We start from the raw sequence: 21,185 nt of genomic DNA, 5'->3' as shown, positions 1-21,185 counted from the left end.
GTTCTGTTTTAAAGGCTTGAGAATGTGGGTGCTTTCTACTTTATCTGCCTGTGCCAATTTCATAACTACTCTGATGGCTTTGACTTTCTGGTTTTGGGACTTGGTCTTTTGGTATTTTAATAAATTTTCTAGCTTATTCCCCCATATGGCAAGCCTGATGTATTTTGTGATGGATAATTATATCAGCATATCTGTAATTTCCATAGGCATTGTGAATATGGCATTGCTGATACACTAGGCTACTCAAATCAAAACGCAATTAAATTCCATTCTCCTAATTTTACTCAAACCATTTCCATTTCCTTAATATAGATTTCATAGTTTAGGAAGTAGGGCTGAAAGGAGATGATTTGATCTGCTGTTCCAGGTATTTAATTGATAAACACTTAGTAAACACCTATTAAGTAGCAGGTATAGAGTTAGGTATAGGAGCTATAAATGTAAAGAATAAAAAAGGCAGAGCATATCCTCCCCATTTCCAGGGAGTGCCTTCTGAAGGTCCTTTGAATGAGGAAATGATAGAATACTTTATTGATAATATGAAGTCAAAGTGTCTCTTCTCCTAACCAGAGACTAGACAGAGATAAACATAATTAAACCAGAGAATCTGTAACTAGGAGAGCATACATTGGGAATGATGGAATGAAATGAGGAACACTGAAGTACTGAGCCTTCCAAACTACTTCTGAAATTTTAAGCCATGTTTTAGCAACATGACAGCAGCAATCTGGGTCCAAGGGAAAGATGAAAGTAGGCAAAATTTAACTTTGTTCCCACTCTCTTTTGTGAACCTTTCAGAAAACCCATGTCTTTGCCTTCTTTCCTCATCTGACAGCTATCCAGTGTCCTCATTCTGTTCTAGTCATATCTTCCCTGCTTCAAAATTCTCTTCCCTCCTCCAACTACTAATAAAAATTGTAATATCCTGAATGTGATCTGATTGAAATTTGAGAGGCTGCATGAGAAGTGTAATATACAGAGACTCTAGGAGTCAGCAAGATCACTTCAAGTCCTACTTCTGACCCACACTGGTCGTGTGACCCTGGGCATACCACTCAACCTCTCCATGTCCTAGGAAGTGTTATTAAGTGGTAGAGAAAAAGCTGATCTGCATAGGCAGAAAGAGTTAACTCCCTGGAGTTCCCTACTCCAATAAAATAATAAATTCAGTTAAAGAAAAAAATTGTGTATATGGGAGATATTTGCATTTTAAAAGAGGTATTCATTAAAATGGCTGGAATTTTTGATAAATGGAACTTGTCTGCCTAACTTAGGTAGTAACTGGTTGTTCAGAGTTCAATGCATTTTCCTAAAGAAATAATGTTACACATGGCAGTTCAGTTTCTAGGTCAGTTTACAAAAGCAAAAATGGGAAACTATCAGTACTACATCCTCTAGACCTCCAGGTTCTACCAACTGACCTGCCAATGAACAACATTGCTATCCATCTTTCCTATTTACTCTGCACCTACTTTGTAAAAGATACTGTGACTAGTGATATAATGATGAAAAGGAAACAATTTCTTGCGCTCAAAGGGCCTATATTCTACTTTTAGGGAGAGGCTATAACAGGTATACAAATAAATAGCCCATGAATTGAACTGATATTGTTACATAAAGGTGAGTACTGAGAAGATGTTCCTGTCTTGAACTATACCCCACAGGGTTTATTTAAGGACTTCAAAGGGGATTTCACTTATAGAAGACCCTTAAGATAGTTTTATAATGGGGTTTTGGTATATGTGTAATCTGAAAAGTTTTCCTAGTTTAAGAAATATAGTGTCTTATTTTTTCAACTTTCTTCAGACAAACTAACGTGACTTTGATTTCACATTAATTCTTTACAAATTTTTTTTAAAAGCCCAAATCATAAAAGTTTTATTACTCACTGCTTTTGAAAAATCCAGACAACCTACTCCACGTTCAAAAGTTCCAAGTCCAATAACCTGCAGCGTGGCCAGACTGACAGAGTCCCAAACTCTGACATGGGGCTGTAGAGGCTACCAAAAGAAAGTGATAAGCATAAGCAAGATGGTTAAAATAGCTAATGAAAATCCAACGTTTACTTAGATTAATATAAAGACCACAACAGTCGCATAAAATCAATTTAATTAGGATGATGAATTAAAGGAAAAAAAATTGGATACAAACTATTTAACCAATCAATCAACAAGCAATTATTAAGCACCTGCTTCAGAAACATTAGGCACCAGGTATATAAAGACAAAGATGTAAGACATCTCTTAGTTTAGAAGGAGCTTAATGCTACTTTTGTAAAATGCTACTTAATGCTACATTCATAAAAAAGCATATATACAATCTGTATAAGACAAAAACAAACTAGGTCTTGGGAGAGACCTGGAAAAACCAGTTAGAATGCAGTGCTTGAACAGTCAGAAGGAAACAAGAGATTTTAGAAGTGGAATTGAGAAGAGCACCAGGAGAATAGAGATGAAGGAAAAGAAAAAAGGTCAATTTAGCTGGACAGCAGAATGTGGGGAAGAGAATAATATATAATAATGCTGGGAAAGTAGGCTGAGGTTAGGGATACCCTTCATTTATATTTTATTCTAGAGTAAAAGGGGAGCCACTAGAGTTTTCTGAGAAGAAAAGTATGCAAAAATGGTGTTCCGAAGATCTAAAATTTAATATTGTTATACATATAATTTTCTCCTTATGTCATGGAATTGAAGCTACTATACTTCTTTCCTAAGAAAGTCTTATGAGGTTTCATTACAGTTCCAAGGCTGGAAGGGAACTCAGAGGCCAGTTGGTCCAATCAACATAAGACTATCTGCTATAGGATAGCTGAAAAGTAGCTATCAAAACTTTGACTGAAGAACTCAAGTAGAAAGCTGTTGTCTTCTAAAGCAGTCTATTTCTCTTTGGGGGAATTCTAATGGTTAGGAAGTCTTTTTTGTTTTTTAAAATAACAAGCCTAAATATGCATCTTCTGCCCAATATTCCTGGTAACACTCTTTGGGACCCAGGAGACCAAGTCAATTACTTGACGAGTGCTGCTATGAATCCCCAAAATCTTGTCTCCTCTTGGATAAAGTTTCTCTCCTCTGACCAATTTTCATATGACATAAACTAGAGAGCCTTCATCCTGGGTTACCCTCCTTACTGTGCTCTTCAGCTTATTAGGGTCAGAACTAAATGTGGTTTTTAGAACTGAATATAATACTCCCGATGTGGCCTTAACAGGAGAGAATAAAAAATGGGATGATAACCTCCTTATTCCTATATGCCATTCCACTCTTAATGCAGCTCACTGTACCAAGTGGCACATCTTAAGGGATTTCTAATGTAAGTTCTTACATGATATCTTCAATTATGTTTTATAACAAGGGCAGCTAGGTGGCACAATGAATAGAGCAATGGCCCTGGAGTCAGGAGGACTTGAGTTCAAATCGGACCCCAGACACTTATTAGCTGTATACAACCTAGACAAGTCACTTGACCCCAAATGCCTCCAAAAAAATGTTTTATAACTAAAAGGAAAATTTCTTGTTCAAGGTAAATTACAAAGACCATCTCCACGTGCCAGTTTTCCTGGGTGAGCAAGCATGCTCCCAACTTCAATAAAGGAATAAGTTTCTAAGCCACAACACTGAAATAAATGTTTAGGTCTTATTGTTCTCTTAAACGGATTAGAAATTGAATAATCGTTTGGTAAAGAATAATTATGATGCAAAATGAAATTCATCATTCTTTAAAAGTAATTTTTTTCCATTACTGTTCTGCTTATGCCATAAAACTTTTAGTTACCATTTAAAGGAAATAAAATAACTAGTGAACTATTTCTAAAGTTAAAAATACAACTAATTCCATCTTAACTGAGAATTCCAATTAGATCAAAGTATTTAAACTAGTATTTAAATTTAAACAAAGTATTTAAACTAGACCACTTACCCTTCCATCTTTATCCACTCCAGCTATCTGTCCAGTTGCAATCCTAATTTTGTCAGGATGCACAGCAAGGCTAAAAAAACAAAACAAACAAAAAGACAATAAATTTATCAATTATATTAATAAGAATATTAGCTAGAGGTAGCATTCCAAAGAACAAAAGTCTACTTTTCTATTAACATCTTCCAAACAGATGGTATTTTCTAGTTTTGATAATTATCCATTCAATCATCTTATTTTCAATATTAAAAATGATTAAGCATAATATTAGCATCCTGCACATATTAAAGTGTTCAATAAATGTTTAGTTGAAATGAAAAAAAAATCTATTTCACTATCTGCTTTTTTATTAGTCTATGAAAACCAAAGAAATGTAAATATGTCACATCAGAATCCTTTTCTGCAGTTCTTAAATACTATCAATGCTATGTATCAAATGTTTTTGGATACAAAGTTTTTAACTATTTCAAGAAACTAATGTCTATAATACTTTAAATACTGTATACAGTCAATGAGGAAAACTTGATAATGTAAAGTTATTATTACAATGTCTTGTGTAGTGCTGCACCAACTAACACTGTCTCACAATATCTTGCCAAACTCCACCCCAACATCATGAAAGCTTGATGTAATGTCTGTCCTTCAATTAGTTAATAAAGACCAACCACCTCCCTTTGCTAGCTCCCTTCCAAACTGTCTACCTTTTTTTATCCCTCCATCTGCCTAGGAACATATATCTCTCATAGTTCTTATTGCATAAACGTCTCCTGTAAAGCAATTTCATACAAAGCTGTACTTTTATGGAACCAATTAACAACATTAGGTGGGCTTTGCCAGGAGATAAAAACACGACTAGAAGGGGAGTGGATATAGATGGATATAGACTAGATAAAATTTTAATGAATATTAAATAATATGGAATATTAAAGTATAATAAGATTCAGGAAAATAGGTCAAAATGTCAGTGACATTTAATTTTATAAACATGGTGAATGATAATGGTGACCCAAAAGCAGGTAACATGCCTAAAATGGGATGTTTTAAAAAAGAAATACAGCAAGTGTATATATGTGGATACACTGGAAAAACAGGCAAAATCATATATAAAAACTCATTTTGTGGGAATTTTTTTTAACGCTTTAATAAAAATTTTTCATTTGTTTTATTATCTCTCATCATCTTTGGCACTTTAATTTTCATCCTCTTGGTATAACTTGTGATTATATACTAAAATTCATGTCTCATATAATTCAGATTTGGTAAAAAACAATCTGGCTTGTATTTGGACCAAATGGTAATTTTGCAATACGTTTATCCACACAGAAAAGTATCTCAAATGTGTGCACTGCTTGGGCAGCTTGTTACTTGCCATATTCTTCATCACCTGTCCTCTAAAAAATATACTAAAATTCCAAACTACATATAGTGGCATTTTAATAAAAACATGTTAACTAACAACTACCTCTAGATGACTGTTCAGAAGTCTGTCATTAGTGTCAGCAAAGCTGGTATGAGAGATTACAAAGAAGAGGTTGCATAAGTTTGACCCATTTATGTAGGTATAATTTTATTTTTTGCTGACACTCTTTTCTTTGGAATTCTATAGTTAGAGTCACCAAAATTCCAAAAGAATTTTCTACATTTTCCTTACAAGTCTTCACCTTGTTTGGAGAGAATAATTTACAAAAAAAAAATCTTTAAACTTCAAAAACAGACTACAAAAACCCCACTATTTAAGAAGAGGCAACAGTCAAGAAATACCAACCATTTTACACAGTCTGTGTGACTCAAATAATGTCTCTGGGTTCTTTCCTCATAATTAAACAAAACTACTACTGAAGCTATGAAATACACTATTTCTCCGGTAGGAAGAAGGTAAACATTGGCTCGACAGTCTTTTCCCCGATAGCCATATCTTAAAAAAAAAAAGTCAAGGTTTTTAATAGATGTAATGCGAAACATTATTGATCCTTGCTTTAAAGGACTTCTAAGTTTATCTTTGATTCATTTTGATTTTGAGGTAAATTTAGAATTAACATGTTCTCTTTGTGGAGTGAATGGTCCAGGAAGCAACACAGTATAGAGAAAAGTGACACCAGCCTGAACAGCATGAGATCTAGGTTCTATTCTCTGCTCTGTTCTTCACTGTGTGACAATAGACTAGCATTTCAACCTCTTTGGTCTGCTTTTTCCCCATCTATAAAATAAGGAGGTTGGACTAAATGGTTTCCAAGTTTCCTTTCAGAACTAAAAATTTGTGATCTATCTGTACATATGAATGTTAACTTCAGAGTTAAGAAGATCTCTACTTTGTAGAGTAAGAGCACTAGGGGGTCTATATGTTTTAAAAAATGCAGATTGTGCTATCCAATGGATGAAATTAGGTTTACTTTATTGACAGTGAAGGGATATGTTTTTGTCCTTGCTCAGAAATGCCAAGGCTCTGGGTAAGAAATATAGTTGGCATTCCTCTGGCTTCTCTAGGGAGAACTGAATTTTAAATGCCTCCAATGTGAGCTTAGGAATGATCAGCTTTGAGCAGTTGCAGGTACCTTCCTACATCTGACAAAGGAAGGAAAAATAGGCTTCCGGGAAGATTCTTAATTCCTTGGTGCTCAGAAGCAACATATCTGGAAGGAGAGAAATCAAATATACTAGCATTAACTGGACTGGATAGTAGTACATGCAATCTCAGGCTTGGGAAGCACTGAGGTTGTATTTAAATTGTTGCTTAAGAGAAACTGGGTTTCATGGGCTCGGGAATGCTAATGACAAAAGAGCTGACATTTCACATATGGTAAAGACAATAGAAAAGTTACAAACCATTTTACAATAAAAATAAAGTAAATAATACCAGCAAGTAAAAACTGCAGTTAAGAACAATGTACTTCAGCACAAACTTTTCAGAACTGTAGTGTGAAATGATATTAATTTTGATGGATTTAAGTGATTTCTAACAAAAATGATCATCAGTTGATATCTAAGTAGTATTTTAAAGTTTACAAAGTTATTTACATGTATTATCTTATTTAAGTCTCACAAAAACCTAGTAAAGTAGGCACTTTAGGCATTATCTTTATTTTGCAGATGAGGGAACTGAGGCTTAGAGCAGTTAAGTAACTTGCTTAAAGTCACAAAGCTAGTTAAGTGTCACAATGGGAATCTGAATCTAGTTGCTCCTATGCCAAACCCAATGCTCTTTCCATTCAGGGGTTCTCAAATTATCCCCAGACTTGTAGTTTGTGAGTTAAGAATGATTTTTTACATTTTAAAATGATGTTTTATTGTATTTAAAATGACAAAAACAGGCTAGGTTAGATTTGATCCTCAGGCTGCTGCTTGTCCATCTCTGCAATACTCCATCCAACCTCTAAGAAGAATTTGTTTAAAAAAAAAAAAAAAGGAAAGTAAACAAATCTGTTGCATAGTAATATAGTAGGATACGCCCACTCCAGTTTAAGCTTCTCAGGAGGCAGTTCAGTTCGGATGTCATCATAGCTGTTGACATCAGAAGGAATAAACATTGTGATTGGCCGACCTCTCATGAACATTTTGATATATTCTCCTTCTGTTGAAAAAAAAAAAAGGCAAAAATGAAATAAAATACACCTGTCAAACAATCAGCTCAAATGGAAAATGTGAACTGCTAATGTTGAGAGATAATAAAGAACAAAGATAGCTATTTTAGTTTGCCTTTTCTTCAATTAAAAATAAATTAATGATGCAGAGAACATAATACAATTATAAAAGGTAGAATCCACTGTAACATGTAAGAAAAATATTTCTATTATAAAAATGTAAAGAGATTGCTTAAATTAATCACAAGGATAAGGAAGGCATAAAAAGAAATTACAAAAGTAAAAACAATTCATGACTTTTTAAAAAAAGGGAAAATCTTAGAATATACAGATACTATAAGGGTTTGGAAAAGCAGAACTTCAGGAACTAAAATAAAGTACAACTCAAGTGAAAAATCAGATAACAAAGGGATTCTTGTGAAAGAATTTAGCTCTATTGGTTTAAAGAATGCTAACTTTCTGGGGTCAGTACCATACCTGAAATACCTAATCCAGAAATTCTTAACGTATAGTTGAGGACTCTTGGGGGTCTCTGAGATCCTTTCATAGGGTATGCAAAGGCAAAACTATTTTCATAATAATATTAAGATGTTATCTGCCTATTAAAATGTTCCTCTCTTTTCCAACTACATATCTATGTGAAGCCAGATTCCCTCACATACTTCAACCAAAACAACATATTGCAATAGACTGAATGCAGAAGCAGATTAAAAAAAAACCCCCAGCTGTTTTCTATTAAGCCAGACATTAAAGAGATTTGCAAAAATATGTGAAACAATACCACTCCTCACTATTTTTACTTTGGAAAAGTTATTTTTCATTAAAAATGTATTATTTATGTTAACATGCAATGAGTTTGTTACTGTTATTTTAAAATGAAATCATATTTTTAAAATGTCTTTTAATTTCTAATATGGTAAATACTTATAGACATAACCCACATAAAAGCTCTTCGACTCCTTGATAATTTTTCTGACTGTACAAGAGGTACCAAGACCAAAACGTGTAAGAGCTGATGACCAATTATGTTCGGCACTGGTAAGAGAGGGAAAAAATGAAATGACTCCTTTCTTCAAGGAGCTTACTCTATTGGGAGAAACAACATATACACAATACATAGTATGTGCATATACTAAGAGGATGGAAGGGAGGAGTGATGGGGGGGTAGTGTTAGCATCTAGGAGATCAAAAAGTCTCATGTAGGAGGGCGCAACTGAACTGAGTTTTGAAAGAATCTAGGGATTCTAGGACAGAGGTGAGGAAGGAGTGAATTCTAGGCATGGGGCCTATACAATGGGAAAACTGAGATGGAATGCTGTATGTGAGGTTGGAAATAGTTTCCAATGCCAAACACATAAGTTTGCATTTTATCACAGGAGCAATAGTATCCCACTGAATCTTACAGAATAAGGGAGGGACCTGTTTAGACTTATGCTTTATGAATATCACTTTGTCAGTAGTATTGAGGATGGATTGGAGAAGAAAGAAACTTGAGTCAGGTAGTTCAATTAGGAATCTGCTGCAATAGTTCAGGCAAAAGGTCTGGCCCAAACTAAGGTTGTAGCTGTGTAAATGGAGAAAATAAGACAGATGTGAGAGATGTTTTAAGAGCAGAACTGACAAGATTTGGTGAATGAATAGACATGTGATGAAAGAGAGTGAGGAGAGGAGGATGACTCCTTGTTTTCAAGGATAGTATTCTGGACAGAAACAGAAGTTCAGAAGATGGATGGGGGACTTGGGATAAGCAAGACACAGTGTGGTCTATTCTGGAGATAATAAATTTGCGATGCCTATGGGATAACCAATTGAAAATGTTCAACAGGCAGCTGGTTATGTGGGACTGAATCCCAGGGGACAAACTAGCATTAGTGTTGCTACTTAAGGGCGTTATAATTGAAGTGTTATGCTACCACATTGGCAAGGACTAATTAACCCATTCCTAACCATTGTCTCATAATAGAGAAAAAGTCTGAAGGAAATGGATACCATAAGCACAAATTCTGGAAAAAAAAGAGGCTAAAATGGGAACATTTGGGAAATCAACAGACAGCATCACAGTGGCGAAAATTGGGTGAGGGTGGGGAGGAGTGGTTTAGGAAGGTGAGGGGAATATGAAGACATTTATTCTACTCCACAATTTTGCTTAGGACCAACTGCATCCAAACATTTAGCAAAGTATGTTTTACTAAAACTGCTAGGTCACCACCAATAATCAATAATTTATATCTTCATAAACTGGCACTGGACGTAAAGAATAAATATGGGGGTGGGGATAAACATTAAGAACACCAAACTATTTTCAACAACTAATTAATGAGTAATAAATGCCTATAATGGCTTAGGATTTGTTCTAGACACTGAGAATACAAAGATAAAACGCATCCATCTCTGTTCTCAAGGAGCTTATGCTCTAACAGAGATATGAATAAATATGTGAAAATAAGTACAAGGTAGTTTTGGGGAAAAGGCACTAGCAGCTGGGGTGGGGGTGTGCTGAGAATCAGGAAAGACCCTATGGAGAACAGTTGTGCTTGTTATAGTATGAAAAGTTCAAAGTTATTTTTATTACTGCTTCTCACAGGGTCTTTGGCTCTAGGATTAGATCTAATAACAGGCTAAGGACCTCCTACACCACTGTTTTAAACCATGTTCTGTCTTTATTACTTCTGAAGCCAAGAGTGGGTTCTGTTTCCTGCTGCTTTTTCATACAAATGGACTTTGATGTTAGTTAGATGTTTACCAGCCATATTGATTATCTCTATTCCCTTTCCATATCCTTGCCTCTTCTGGCAGAAAAAGTTTTATAACTAAAATTTTCCTCCTTTGAGGCAACTGTTTAGAGTCTAGCAAAAGTCTCTAAAGACTTTAGGAGCAAACACTTTTCTAGACTTTTTAAAGCTACAAATATTAAAACCTTCTCTTGTCTTTTTCTCTGGTGAAAGACTAGATGACAGGATCACATTTAAAAAAAATCATTTTTCAAACCACAGTACAAGAAATAGTACCTATCCCTACTTGAAGAGAAAGCAGCCAAGTACAGCTTAGTAGAAATGGAAACACCATGTACTCAAGCCTCCCTCCTTTAAGATAGAGGTATTTTTGCTTAAGAATTAAAGGCTAAGAATACAACAGAGACACATGAGAGTGCAACATTTCTTTCAGAATTCCACTCCACCCTCACCCCCCCCCCCATATCTTATGTATGTCAAATCTTGCCTCAAAAGCCATTTCTTTGAGGAACGTTCCCTTGGTTATCTCCATGACCTCCACTGACACTCCTATCTATGACTTTTTAGCATGTGTATATTTGCATATGGTAAACACACACATATATACCCAATATATATGTAGTTGGGGGTTTAGAGTTTATCTTCGTGTTATCTTGCACTTAATTAGTATTGTGGCTAGGTAATGTTGTTTTATGCTTGTTTCATATGAGTATGTATTAGGACCCTAGCTAGACTTTATCCTCTCTGACTCCAGAAGCTTTTATCTCCATCTTAGAATTTCTCTTAAGAATCTCCATCTTGGGGGCGGCTAGGTGGCGCAGTGAATAGAGCACCAGCTCTGGGGTCAGGAGCACCTGAGTTCAAATCCGGCCTCAGACACTTACCACAAAAACTAGCCATGTGACCTTAGGCAAATCACTTAACCCCAATTGTCCTCCAAAAAAGCAAAAAAATTAAAAATTCATTTAAAAAAGGGGTTATTTATAGTCATCCAAAAAAAAAAAAAAGTGATTCTTGGGTTGGCTAGGTGGCATAGTGAGTAAGAGTGCCGGCCCCAGCATCGGGAGACCTGGGATCAGTTCTGGCCTCAGATACTCGGCACCCACACAAAAAATATAATACACTGGCCGTATAACCTTGAGTAAGTTACTTAACCCTGATTGCTTAAAAAAAAAAAAAAGAATATCCTTCTTGGCTGGATCAATCAATTTATCTCTCTATAGCAACCACTCCTTTGACAAAGAAATAAACTGGTTGTTCTTGAAAGAGGGTAAGTTGAGTGCAATAACTGAAAGGGGAAAAAACCAAACCAAACCTCAGAACTAGGCACTTGGGGAGCTGGGTTCTAGTCCATCAGGGACTTTTTTATGTTGATGGCAGGAATGGAGAAAGATTGTTAGCTCAATCCCCTCACTCTCCGGTGTTTACACTCATGTTTATTAAAGCTTTAATGTAATCTTCACAGTCCTAGCATTGGGGGCATGATAGGAGTTGGGAATTGAAAAGAGAAATGAAAAATGACTTCCTTATGCATTTACTTCTAGCCTCATTTTCAGACTCAGTGGAAGTTAATAGACTGGGTGGAGGACAGGGGGGCACACACAGATAATATTCCAAGAGAGTAAAGAGTATAAGGAATTTATTTATTTTTTTGGCAATTGGGGTTAAGTAACTTGCTCAAGGTTACACGGCCAGTTATTTTTGGGTGTGGTGCTAAGTATCTGAGCCCGGATTTGATCTCCAGGTCATCCCGACACTGGTGCTGGTGCTCTTACTCTTACTTTATTCTTTTACCCAACTTAGGAAAGAGGAATGGGAATATTTCAGAAACTGGGGATGAATTAGCAATATCTTGTCAGCTACCTCAATCATCCTTTCCTGTGTCAGATGGATATAATATAAAAATGCTGACCTGGAAAGTCATCCCTTGACAACTGGGATCACAAGTAATGAGTTGAAAGGGGTCTTAGTGGTTATGTAGTCCAATCCCTACATTTTAGATATCAGGAAACTAAATGCGAGAGAGATAAAATGCCTTGGTAAAGGCAACAGAAAAAGGGTTAGAAGGAAGGTGTCTATCTGCACAGAAATCTGAAGAGAAAAGGAAGAGATGAAAAGTAATAAATAACAGGAATAAGAGAGTATGTACAGGTCTCTAGGATGCAGGACATCCCTTGGGGAAATAGAAAAGAAAGGAAAAAAAAAAGAGAAATAGACTGGGGTGACAAATTAATTCTGTTATGATAAACTTCAAGAGACAACCTCAGCTTTTTGTTCCAACAAATACTGTTTCATAGCAGTATCAAAGTGGCAGAAAAGTGTGGTGAAAATAGTTGGCACTTACAAGGCTGAATCTGGGAGTCACTGGACTGGAATTAAAAAACCAATCTGAGGCAAATCACTTAGTCTCCTTGGGACTCAGTTTGCTCATCTGTAAAATGGGAGGGTTGCCTCTTCTAGCTCTAGGTGAATAATCCTACCATCCTCTGTATGGGTTGGACTAGCTAGCATCTTAAGTCCAATGGCTGGATTTCTGTTATACAAAGGTATTTGACATGATGAAATCTGAGCTATAGCATGAATCAGAGTGAGATTATAGTCACTCCAAAGTCTTTCAGTTTGCAAGTGACCTCAAAAGACACTGTGGTGTCACCTGTTTTAAGAAATCAAGCTGTACCAAGCTTTGGCTTGTATACATATATATAAAAATGAATTTCTTAGGCTATGGGAAACTAAGGTAGCAATGAGATAAATGAGGCCTACCTCTAAAATATTAAGAGATGAGTAACATTTTAATAAAAAATTCTGATGAGTCTCAGTAGGTGAATTTTTTAAAAAGCAATGTTTGATAAATTCTAGTATGACACACAACTTAGACAGTCCATTTGAATCTGTTATAATGGAAGTCTATTTCTTCTATCAGCTTTATAACCCCTTATTTCTTTGTAGATACTCATAGCATCATGAATTTAGAGTCAAAAGAGAGTTCAAAAGTCATTACTAGTTCAAACTGCTCATTTTAGAGAGTAGGACAAGGGCTGAGAGAGGTTAAGTGGCTTGCCCATGGTGTTCAGTGGGAAAGCTCAACACAATTTCCATTGTAATTCAATCACCACAGCCCTGGTTAATGTTGAGACTTTCTTCAGGTGGCTATTCCTTTGGGTTTTGTCTACAAGTTGTAACTCTTCTTTCTATAGAATTATTCAATGCTGTTTGAAAAGGCTTCAACAATATTAAATACTCACTAATCTGAGTACATTTAGCATAAAGTGAAGTGTCTTCAATCACTTTCCCCCTCCCCTGTTGGGATGTTAAGTGAAAAATATTTTCAGTGTAAATTATTTTAAGATACATAAATACATAAGAATTATCTTAGAGATTAAATGAATTTTGTCCACAGTATTTTCATTTCTAAATTCACAACGCATACTACTCCCCCTCCACGCAATATAATTTGATAGAAGGAAGAAAGGTGTTAGGAAGATTCAAAACTATTTTAAATATTTATGTAAAAATTACTGAGTTGGAAGGGTTAATTACTTTCTTAAACTGAAAAAAAAAATATCAAAGGACAGAATTGGGAGATAAGATCTTTAACACATTTTTTTTTAGCACATTACAGACTAGTTATACAAACAGCACAGAAAAAAAAAGAGAAACATTATGCACAGAAAGAAGCTAGAGCGTGCATATGTACATGCTTCCAAGTTGGACCTACATGCTTCAGTTAAATTTGTAAAGTAACTCAGGCAGAAATAGTTACTGAAGTACAAAACTTGCTTAAGCTGACAAAAAGAATTTATAGACAGTCTACTATCTTTTGGTGAGAACACGTAAGAAATAACCAATAACCACAGGATATGCAATTTGTTAATATAAAAAAGAGGAAAAAGTATTTTGCTTTATATCATCAATTCTTGCTTCTGAAGAGATTGGCAGTTATCCATCATAAAGCTGGCAAGACAGGAAAATGAGGTCCTGATAGACAGGAAGTTTATTAATCTTTTAAATGGCTTTTCTAGGCATTTTTTTTTTTAAAGCAATTGGGGTTAAGTAACTTGCTCAAGGTTACATGGCCAGTTATTTCTGGGTGTGGTGCTAAGTATTTGAGCCCGAGATTCGATCCCCCAGGTCATCCCGACTCTGGGGCCGGTGCTCCTACTCGCTGAGCCACTTGGCCGCCCCTAGGCAGTTTTTTAAAAGAAAAAAAAAATGCAAGCTGAAATCTTCTGGAACTTGTGGTTCTTCTCTAATGCCTTAAGAAGAAGAAGTTTCAAATTCCATATCACTTTCAAAGTGAATTAGAATATTGTCATTAAGAATATTATTTCTACTACCAAGGAAGAAAAAGAGGTCAGGTAAAGTACATGAAAAGCCAAATAAAAGATTCAGAAAAAATTAATTTAGAAAGCAACCAGCAGAATAGCTTATTCTTACCTTGGCTGTTTTTTTCACGAGTTGACATTTTTGCTGGTTATGAAACACAAATAACATATCTTTAAGCTATTTAAAAAACAAAACAAAAACCTTCCCTTTACTATTACAACCTATAACCAAATATTTAAATAGATAATTCTTTACATTTCTTTTTAGAAGGTGTTGGCTGTTATTCAGATTCTGAAAGTTTCTATTTCTTCGAATTGTTAATAAATTCAAACTAATTTATTCTTAAAAACCCTCCATAAACCAATGTATCTACATTCTAGAAAGGGTGTTTTTATTTACCTTGATTGATGACAACATCTTTATGCCTGAAAAAGGAATAAAGAATATAAAAGTGCATAATTAATTTACTAAGACATTAAAATTTCACATTTGTTCATAAACATCATAAAGTACAAGTATTACAATAATTTAAGAAATAAAACACCTAAGTAATTTACAGGATAGGATGCAAATATTATTTAAGACTGAACACAGGAAATTTAAATGATAACTGACCTGGAAAACTATATAATTACAGTTATAAGTGAATGAAAGATTTTAATATTGGGTTGATTTAATATATAAAAAAATGTAATTAAGTAAGGTTTCCTACTGGCTACAACAAAATGTCTTAAGTAGTTTTTTTCAATGAAATAACATTAGAATTCATAATATCTGAATATTTAGGCAATAACGCAAGAGAAACATTTAATGACAAGAGTAAGCTTTTAATCTGCCTGGAGATATGCATACATCTCTAAATTTGTTAGAAGTCCTGTAGGTACAATAAGATATGATAAACATACCGAATATGAAAAAGTATAAGAGTTACAGGCATTAAATCTGTAAATAAAAAAGTATGATATCTGTAGAACAAAGGCAAGGCCAAGTATACATATATCCCTAATTTTCTAGGCAAAATAACTGAGCTCCAGAAAACAAGGGGACTCCTGTAAAGACTCTGAATTTTAGCTTTCCGTTTCTGTTGCTATGTACATATCAGAGAATCAAAGAATTTGAGGGTGTCAGAGGAAAGTGGCCATCTAGTCCAACTCATACCCAAAAGAAGATTACAGGATCATATATCTAGAGCCTAAGAGTCCTTCTTGTCTAACCTCTTAACTTGACAGAGAGGCTCAGTCACATGGATTTAGGGAGTCATTGTTAAGAGCTGAAACCAGGTCCTTTGACTGCAGGTCTGGTGTTTTTCCCATTGAATCAAGCTGCTATAACGTAACAAACAAGTAAGCATTCAGATGGCTTAAAGACATCCAAAGTAAGGGAATGCCATTACTTCCCCAAAGCATCCCCAACTCCATTTTGGGACAGTTATTTATCTGGAAGTTTTTCATGATATCAAGCCTAAATTTGCTTTGTTTCATTGTTTCTGGTTCTTCCCCTAGGAAACAAATGGTACAAGTTCCCCCTAAAATGTCATAATTAGATGTTATTACAAAGTATATAGTGGAAACAGTAACTTTTATTCTCTCAATGTGACCTAAATTTGTAATTATATTTATCTCTCCTATGTCACTGTTGATTCATGTCAAGCATACAGCCCATTAAAAAATTTTCCACCTAAAAAAATGGTCTTCCTAGGATTTTTCCATCCTGTACTTGGGCATAAAGAAATCAGCAGCTTAAAGACAGGACTTTACATTTATTCCTATTAGATTTCATCCTATTGGGTCTGTACTATCACTCTAGACTTGGCTATCATTTATACATTAAACAACGCACGTGTGTCATAATTCAACCAATTCCAAATCTAACTATCATCTAGATTATCTTTCCATCTTGCTAACAAGGAAAACATGAGGAACCTTTTCAAATGTCTTATTTGAATCCAAGGTTTGGGAGAACGGCTAGGTGGGGAAAGAGGATAGAGTGCTAGACCTGGAGTCTGGAAGATTCATCTTCCCAAGTTCAAATCTGGTCTCATTCACTTAGTAGCTGTGTGACCCTGAGCAAGTAACTTAACACTGTGTGCCTCAGTTTCCTAATCTGTCAAATGAGCTGGAGAAGGAAATGGCAAGCCACTCTAGTATCTTTGCCAAGAAAATCCAAAATGGCATCATGAAGAGTTGGATACAACTGAAAAACAGTAAAAGGTTTGGGGAGGGAAAGAATGGTAGCTGTAGGAATATAAATTCACAAATTTGGAGCTGATTAACTGCACGAAACTACAGTCATATTCTGTAATTTTATAATTTGATTATACCACTCAGACCTACTGCCTCTATCTCTTCCACTTCAGTCTCACAGGATGGAGCCTTACTCCTTACCGAAGTTCTTTCACTTATTTTGAATCTCTCCCTCTCTACTGGCTCATTTCTTACTGCCTACAAATATGCCCTGGTCTCCCCTATCTTGAAAACACCTTCACTCAATCCTTTCATCCCCACTAACTATGCCCCTCTATCTCTTCTGCCCTTTGTAGCGAAACTTCTCAAAAAGGAAGACTACAATAGGTGCCTCCATTTTCTCTCCTTTCACTCTCTTAACTCGTTATAATTTGGTTTCTAACTTTATTATACTAAACTACACTCTCCAAATTTATCACTGGTCTCTGTTGCCAAATCGCACGGCCTTTTCTCAATCCTCATTTTTCTTGACTTCCTTGTAGCCGTTTACACCGCTGATCACCTTTTTCTCTAGGTTCTCCTCCTATCTACACTCATGTCCTCTAACCCTAAGTGTTCCAAAGGTTTTCTATTTTGGGCCTTCTTCCCTTCTCCTCCTATACTACTATGCTTGGTGAGCCCATGAGCTCCCATGGATTTAATTACTATCTCTACACTTATGATTATCAAAGCTACCTATCCTGCCCCTATCTCTCTGCCGACCTCCAATCTTACATCTCCAACTGCCTTTAAAACATCTGAAATTCAACATGTTAAAACTGTACTCACTCTTCTCCCTCAAATCCTCCAACACTCCTAACTTCTTTTTTACAGTTGAGGAAAGCCCTCAGGACATAACCTAAGAGTCATTTTTTATTCCTTACTATTTTTTACTCCCCATATCCAATCTATTGCCAAAACCTGCTGATTTCACCCTTGCAACATCTCTTTGAATATACACTCTTTCCTCCTTTGACATTGCCACCACTGAACTACTGCAGTAGCCTGCTGGTGGGTTTATCTGTCTCAAGCATCTACTTACTTCCATTTGGCCACTACAGTGATTTTCTGAAAGCACAAGTCTGACCATGTCACCCCCCCATTCAATAAACTCCAGAGTCTCCCTATTTCCTCCAGGGTCAAATAAAAAATGCTTTGTTTGGCATTCAAAGCTCTTTATAACCTAGGCCCCTCCTACCTTTTCAGTCTTCTTACACCTCACTTCCTGAAATGAATTCTTCCATCCAGTGTCACTGACATCCTGGCTTTTCCTTGTATAAGATACTCTATCTTTGGCCTCCAGGCAGTCTCTCTGGCTGTCTCCCATGCCTAGAATGTTCTTACTTCTCAATTCAACCTGCTGACTTCCCTGGTTTCCTTTAAAAAACTGTCTTCTACAGCAAGCCTTTCCCTATCCACTCTTAATTCTAGTATCTCTTTTGATTATTTCCTACTTATCCTATATATAACTTGTTTGCACATATTGTTTTACATGTTGTTACCACCAATAGATTGTGAGCTAATGACAAGGACTGTCCTTAGTCTCTTTTTTATCTCCTGAGTGGCATATTCTTACCAGGGGTGAATCCATTAATCTGATCCAGTAATCAATGTTCTTTGGGTATGGTTTTTCACCTACATCTAAACACGTTAACAAGTTAACATGTTGTCCACATGTTGTTTATGCAATACTGAATGTGCAGTGGCAACTCAGAATATTCCACAAATCCATGATCTCCCTGGTCTGAGACATTCTCTTCTACCCACCTATTGCTTCTTATGTTATGTGATAACTCTCCATGCTTTCCCATCAGCCCTTCACTGAGTACCTGGGGGACCCTGGAGGCCTGCTGATTCTTGGTTACTAGGGCCACCCTGAATAACAGTTCTCTTTACAACAGAGAGCTTTTCTGAATTAGATTTGTGGTCTTAAAGTAGGAACTCCTGATAAAGAACTCCCTCCCCCAATCTAGCTTGGTCTGCCATTTATCACATTAAAGGATTGGGTGCCTCAGGAAAGTGAGCAGCCAAGTGACTCACCCAGGTCCTTCTGACACTGAAACAGAGACATCTCTGAGCATCACTTGTCCCATCTACAAAATGAGGCAAATTCTCCTACCCCTCTAGCTTTACAACACAAAACCCAATATGTCAAAAATGATTAGCTTTCAGAGGATTCATTTTAAAAGATTTTCATTTAAAACAAAAATTTTTATGGAGGCCAATGCAATACTTACTTGTCGTTTTTATTAACTTTTGATGTTAATTTTGGTGCTGAGGCAGGCCGAAATAGCTTGTTACGACTATCATCCGAGTTCTCCCATGTACTAAGTGATTTTTCAGCTGTAGATGGTCTTTTTACGCTTTAAAAAAAATTTTTTAAGCTAAATTTTTGAGGAACAATGATACAATAGCTTAAATAGCAGAACACAAAAGCAGGGATAAAATTTCCTTAAAGCTGATCCAGCAAACAGAAATAAGTATTAGTTAGAAAGTTATGACTGGATGAGTATAGTTAATCAAGGCAAGTGCAAAAATGTTTACATTTTACTATGATTTTGAAGATTTTCCCAAAGATACCATTAATATTTTGTTGAAGAATTATACATTTGATGGGAGATGGGGATGAGCACTTGAGCTGTAATTTCATTGGCACAGGCAAATCCCAGAGGAGGAAACCACTTCTACCAGTGGAGGCTGGCAACTACTCCTCAACTTGCATTCTCAGGGAATTGCCCTGAGCACTGAGAGTTTAAGTGACTTGCCCAGGATCACAGAGGCTGTATGTGCCAGAGAAAAGACAAGAACCCAGGTCTTCTTTGCTTCAAGGCCAACCTTCTACCCATTATACCATGAGTAGCTCCAATATACATCATCCGTTTCTTTAAATTACTCCCTGCCCCATGAAAATTTTAATGCAGAAGGTAATAAATTTTGCAGAAGTCACCCCAAATATAAATACGTATGTTTATATATGCACACACACAAATATGCATGTATATATTTCATATAATTTGTAGATATATTAAAACTGCTTTTTAGTAGTCACTGGATTCATAGGTAGTCACTATTAAAACAACTTTGTTTCAGCTCATAAACAAGAACTACAGATGAAGTTTCCAAAATGTAAACAACCACACCAAGAAGTACAGCACATTTGTCATCTAGATTATGTTACAGTAATAATAACCATTGTCTGAATTTAACAAAAAAAAGTTATAACAACTTGTTTTGTATGTAGGATGTTATAACCGAAAAATTATTTTTTTCAAAGTGTCCTGGAAGTGACAGTAAATTGTCTCAGCTACAAATTTGCAACTGCATTGCTAACAGTCTGCAACTCATCCAGTCTTAAATACTTCTTGCAGGAGCACATTCAAACAATGACAGAAAAGCAAGAATGTTTCCAAAAGACCTTTAGAAGCTGAAAAAGAGTCTGGGACAAAGAGTGTTAAATCAAATCAGAAAACTGCTGAGGTTCTAAAAAGTGACTTCTTCCCTTGTATATCACAATATCTATACATTACCTTTGTGGATAATACTAGAGAAAGCTCCTTTTATGAGATTAGACAGGACAGTTGACATACTGCCAAGAAAGTCTAAGAATCTGCATGACATGAAGACAGAACATTTGGTAAGGGGTAAGCATGCATCAGTGAAGTGAAAGAAAGGTGTTGTGTTCTTCAAGTTTTCTATTAGAATAGTGGTTTTAGGCAAGACACATTTTAGTAATTAAATAAAAAAGGAGACCAGATATTTTAGTGTTTGTGTTACCCTATTAAAACCCTAGTCGGTTTTAAGAATTACTTTATATATCTCTAAGCTTTCTCAAGCACATATATATTTATACTGAATAAAAGTTAAAAATATCTCCCCTTCAAAAAAAATTTTTTTTGAAAATATTTGTCTTTTTAATAATAAAGTTGAACCAAGTGTCCACCTGTCTACATGGTTGTTTTCAACATGAAACTCCAAAGAAGTCAGTCAACATGCACTTGGCATGCAGATTTAATTCCTGATTTTCTCCCTACCTCAAATAAGTGTTAATTATATATATATATATGTATATATAAAGAAGCCCTAAAGCAAATCTTCAGAAAAGAATAAAAAAGAACAAGTGAAATGGATCAACTTCAGCAACCAAGCAAGAACTTAGAGAGCATCCCCCAAACAGAACACTAAGATGAGAAGGGGAATTTGTTAAAAAAAAGCACCTGAAAGTTGTAATGATACCAAATTATGGTGAGGGTTACATACAGAATTTTTCTATCTATGACATTGAAATGTCATATTATCATACTGTACAATTTAAATGCAAGAAGATTCTGGCTTTGATTTTAGAGAACATATATTGGCTTTATTTTATCAAATTAAACACTAAGAAACTAAAAAATTTTAGACAAAAACCAAAGACA

General features: G+C 35.5%; 1 protein-coding gene across 6 annotated transcripts in view; it reads right to left on the bottom strand.

Moving 5' to 3' along the window:
- EML4 (EMAP like 4) overlaps positions 1–21,185 on the bottom strand; it is a 175,395-nt gene that overhangs the window by 58,820 nt on the left and 95,390 nt on the right. For 5 of the 6 annotated variants that reach the window (XM_069071585.1, XM_069071584.1, XM_069071586.1 and 2 more), the window contains 7 exons: positions 19,008–19,133; positions 14,948–14,973; positions 14,660–14,692; positions 7,357–7,480; positions 5,678–5,827; positions 3,916–3,985; positions 1,890–2,000 (listed from right to left, as the gene is read on the bottom strand). In XM_069071585.1, the coding sequence (XP_068927686.1) occupies positions 1,890–2,000; positions 3,916–3,985; positions 5,678–5,827; positions 7,357–7,480; positions 14,660–14,692; positions 14,948–14,973; positions 19,008–19,133 (640 nt within the window). The remainder of the gene's footprint in view (positions 1–1,889; positions 2,001–3,915; positions 3,986–5,677; positions 5,828–7,356; positions 7,481–14,659; positions 14,693–14,947; positions 14,974–19,007; positions 19,134–21,185) is intronic. The other variant, XM_069071583.1, reaches the window with a different exon arrangement.

This window comes from Petaurus breviceps, unplaced genomic scaffold (assembly GCF_028583685.1).
Source record: "Petaurus breviceps papuanus isolate PSGF00001 unplaced genomic scaffold, PetGlider_PUasm1.0 90842, whole genome shotgun sequence".
In the NCBI taxonomy this organism is placed as follows: domain Eukaryota; kingdom Metazoa; phylum Chordata; class Mammalia; order Diprotodontia; family Petauridae; genus Petaurus; species Petaurus breviceps.
The sequence above is the reverse complement of the archived record's forward strand: the minus strand, read 5'-3'. Positions and strand labels throughout refer to the sequence as shown.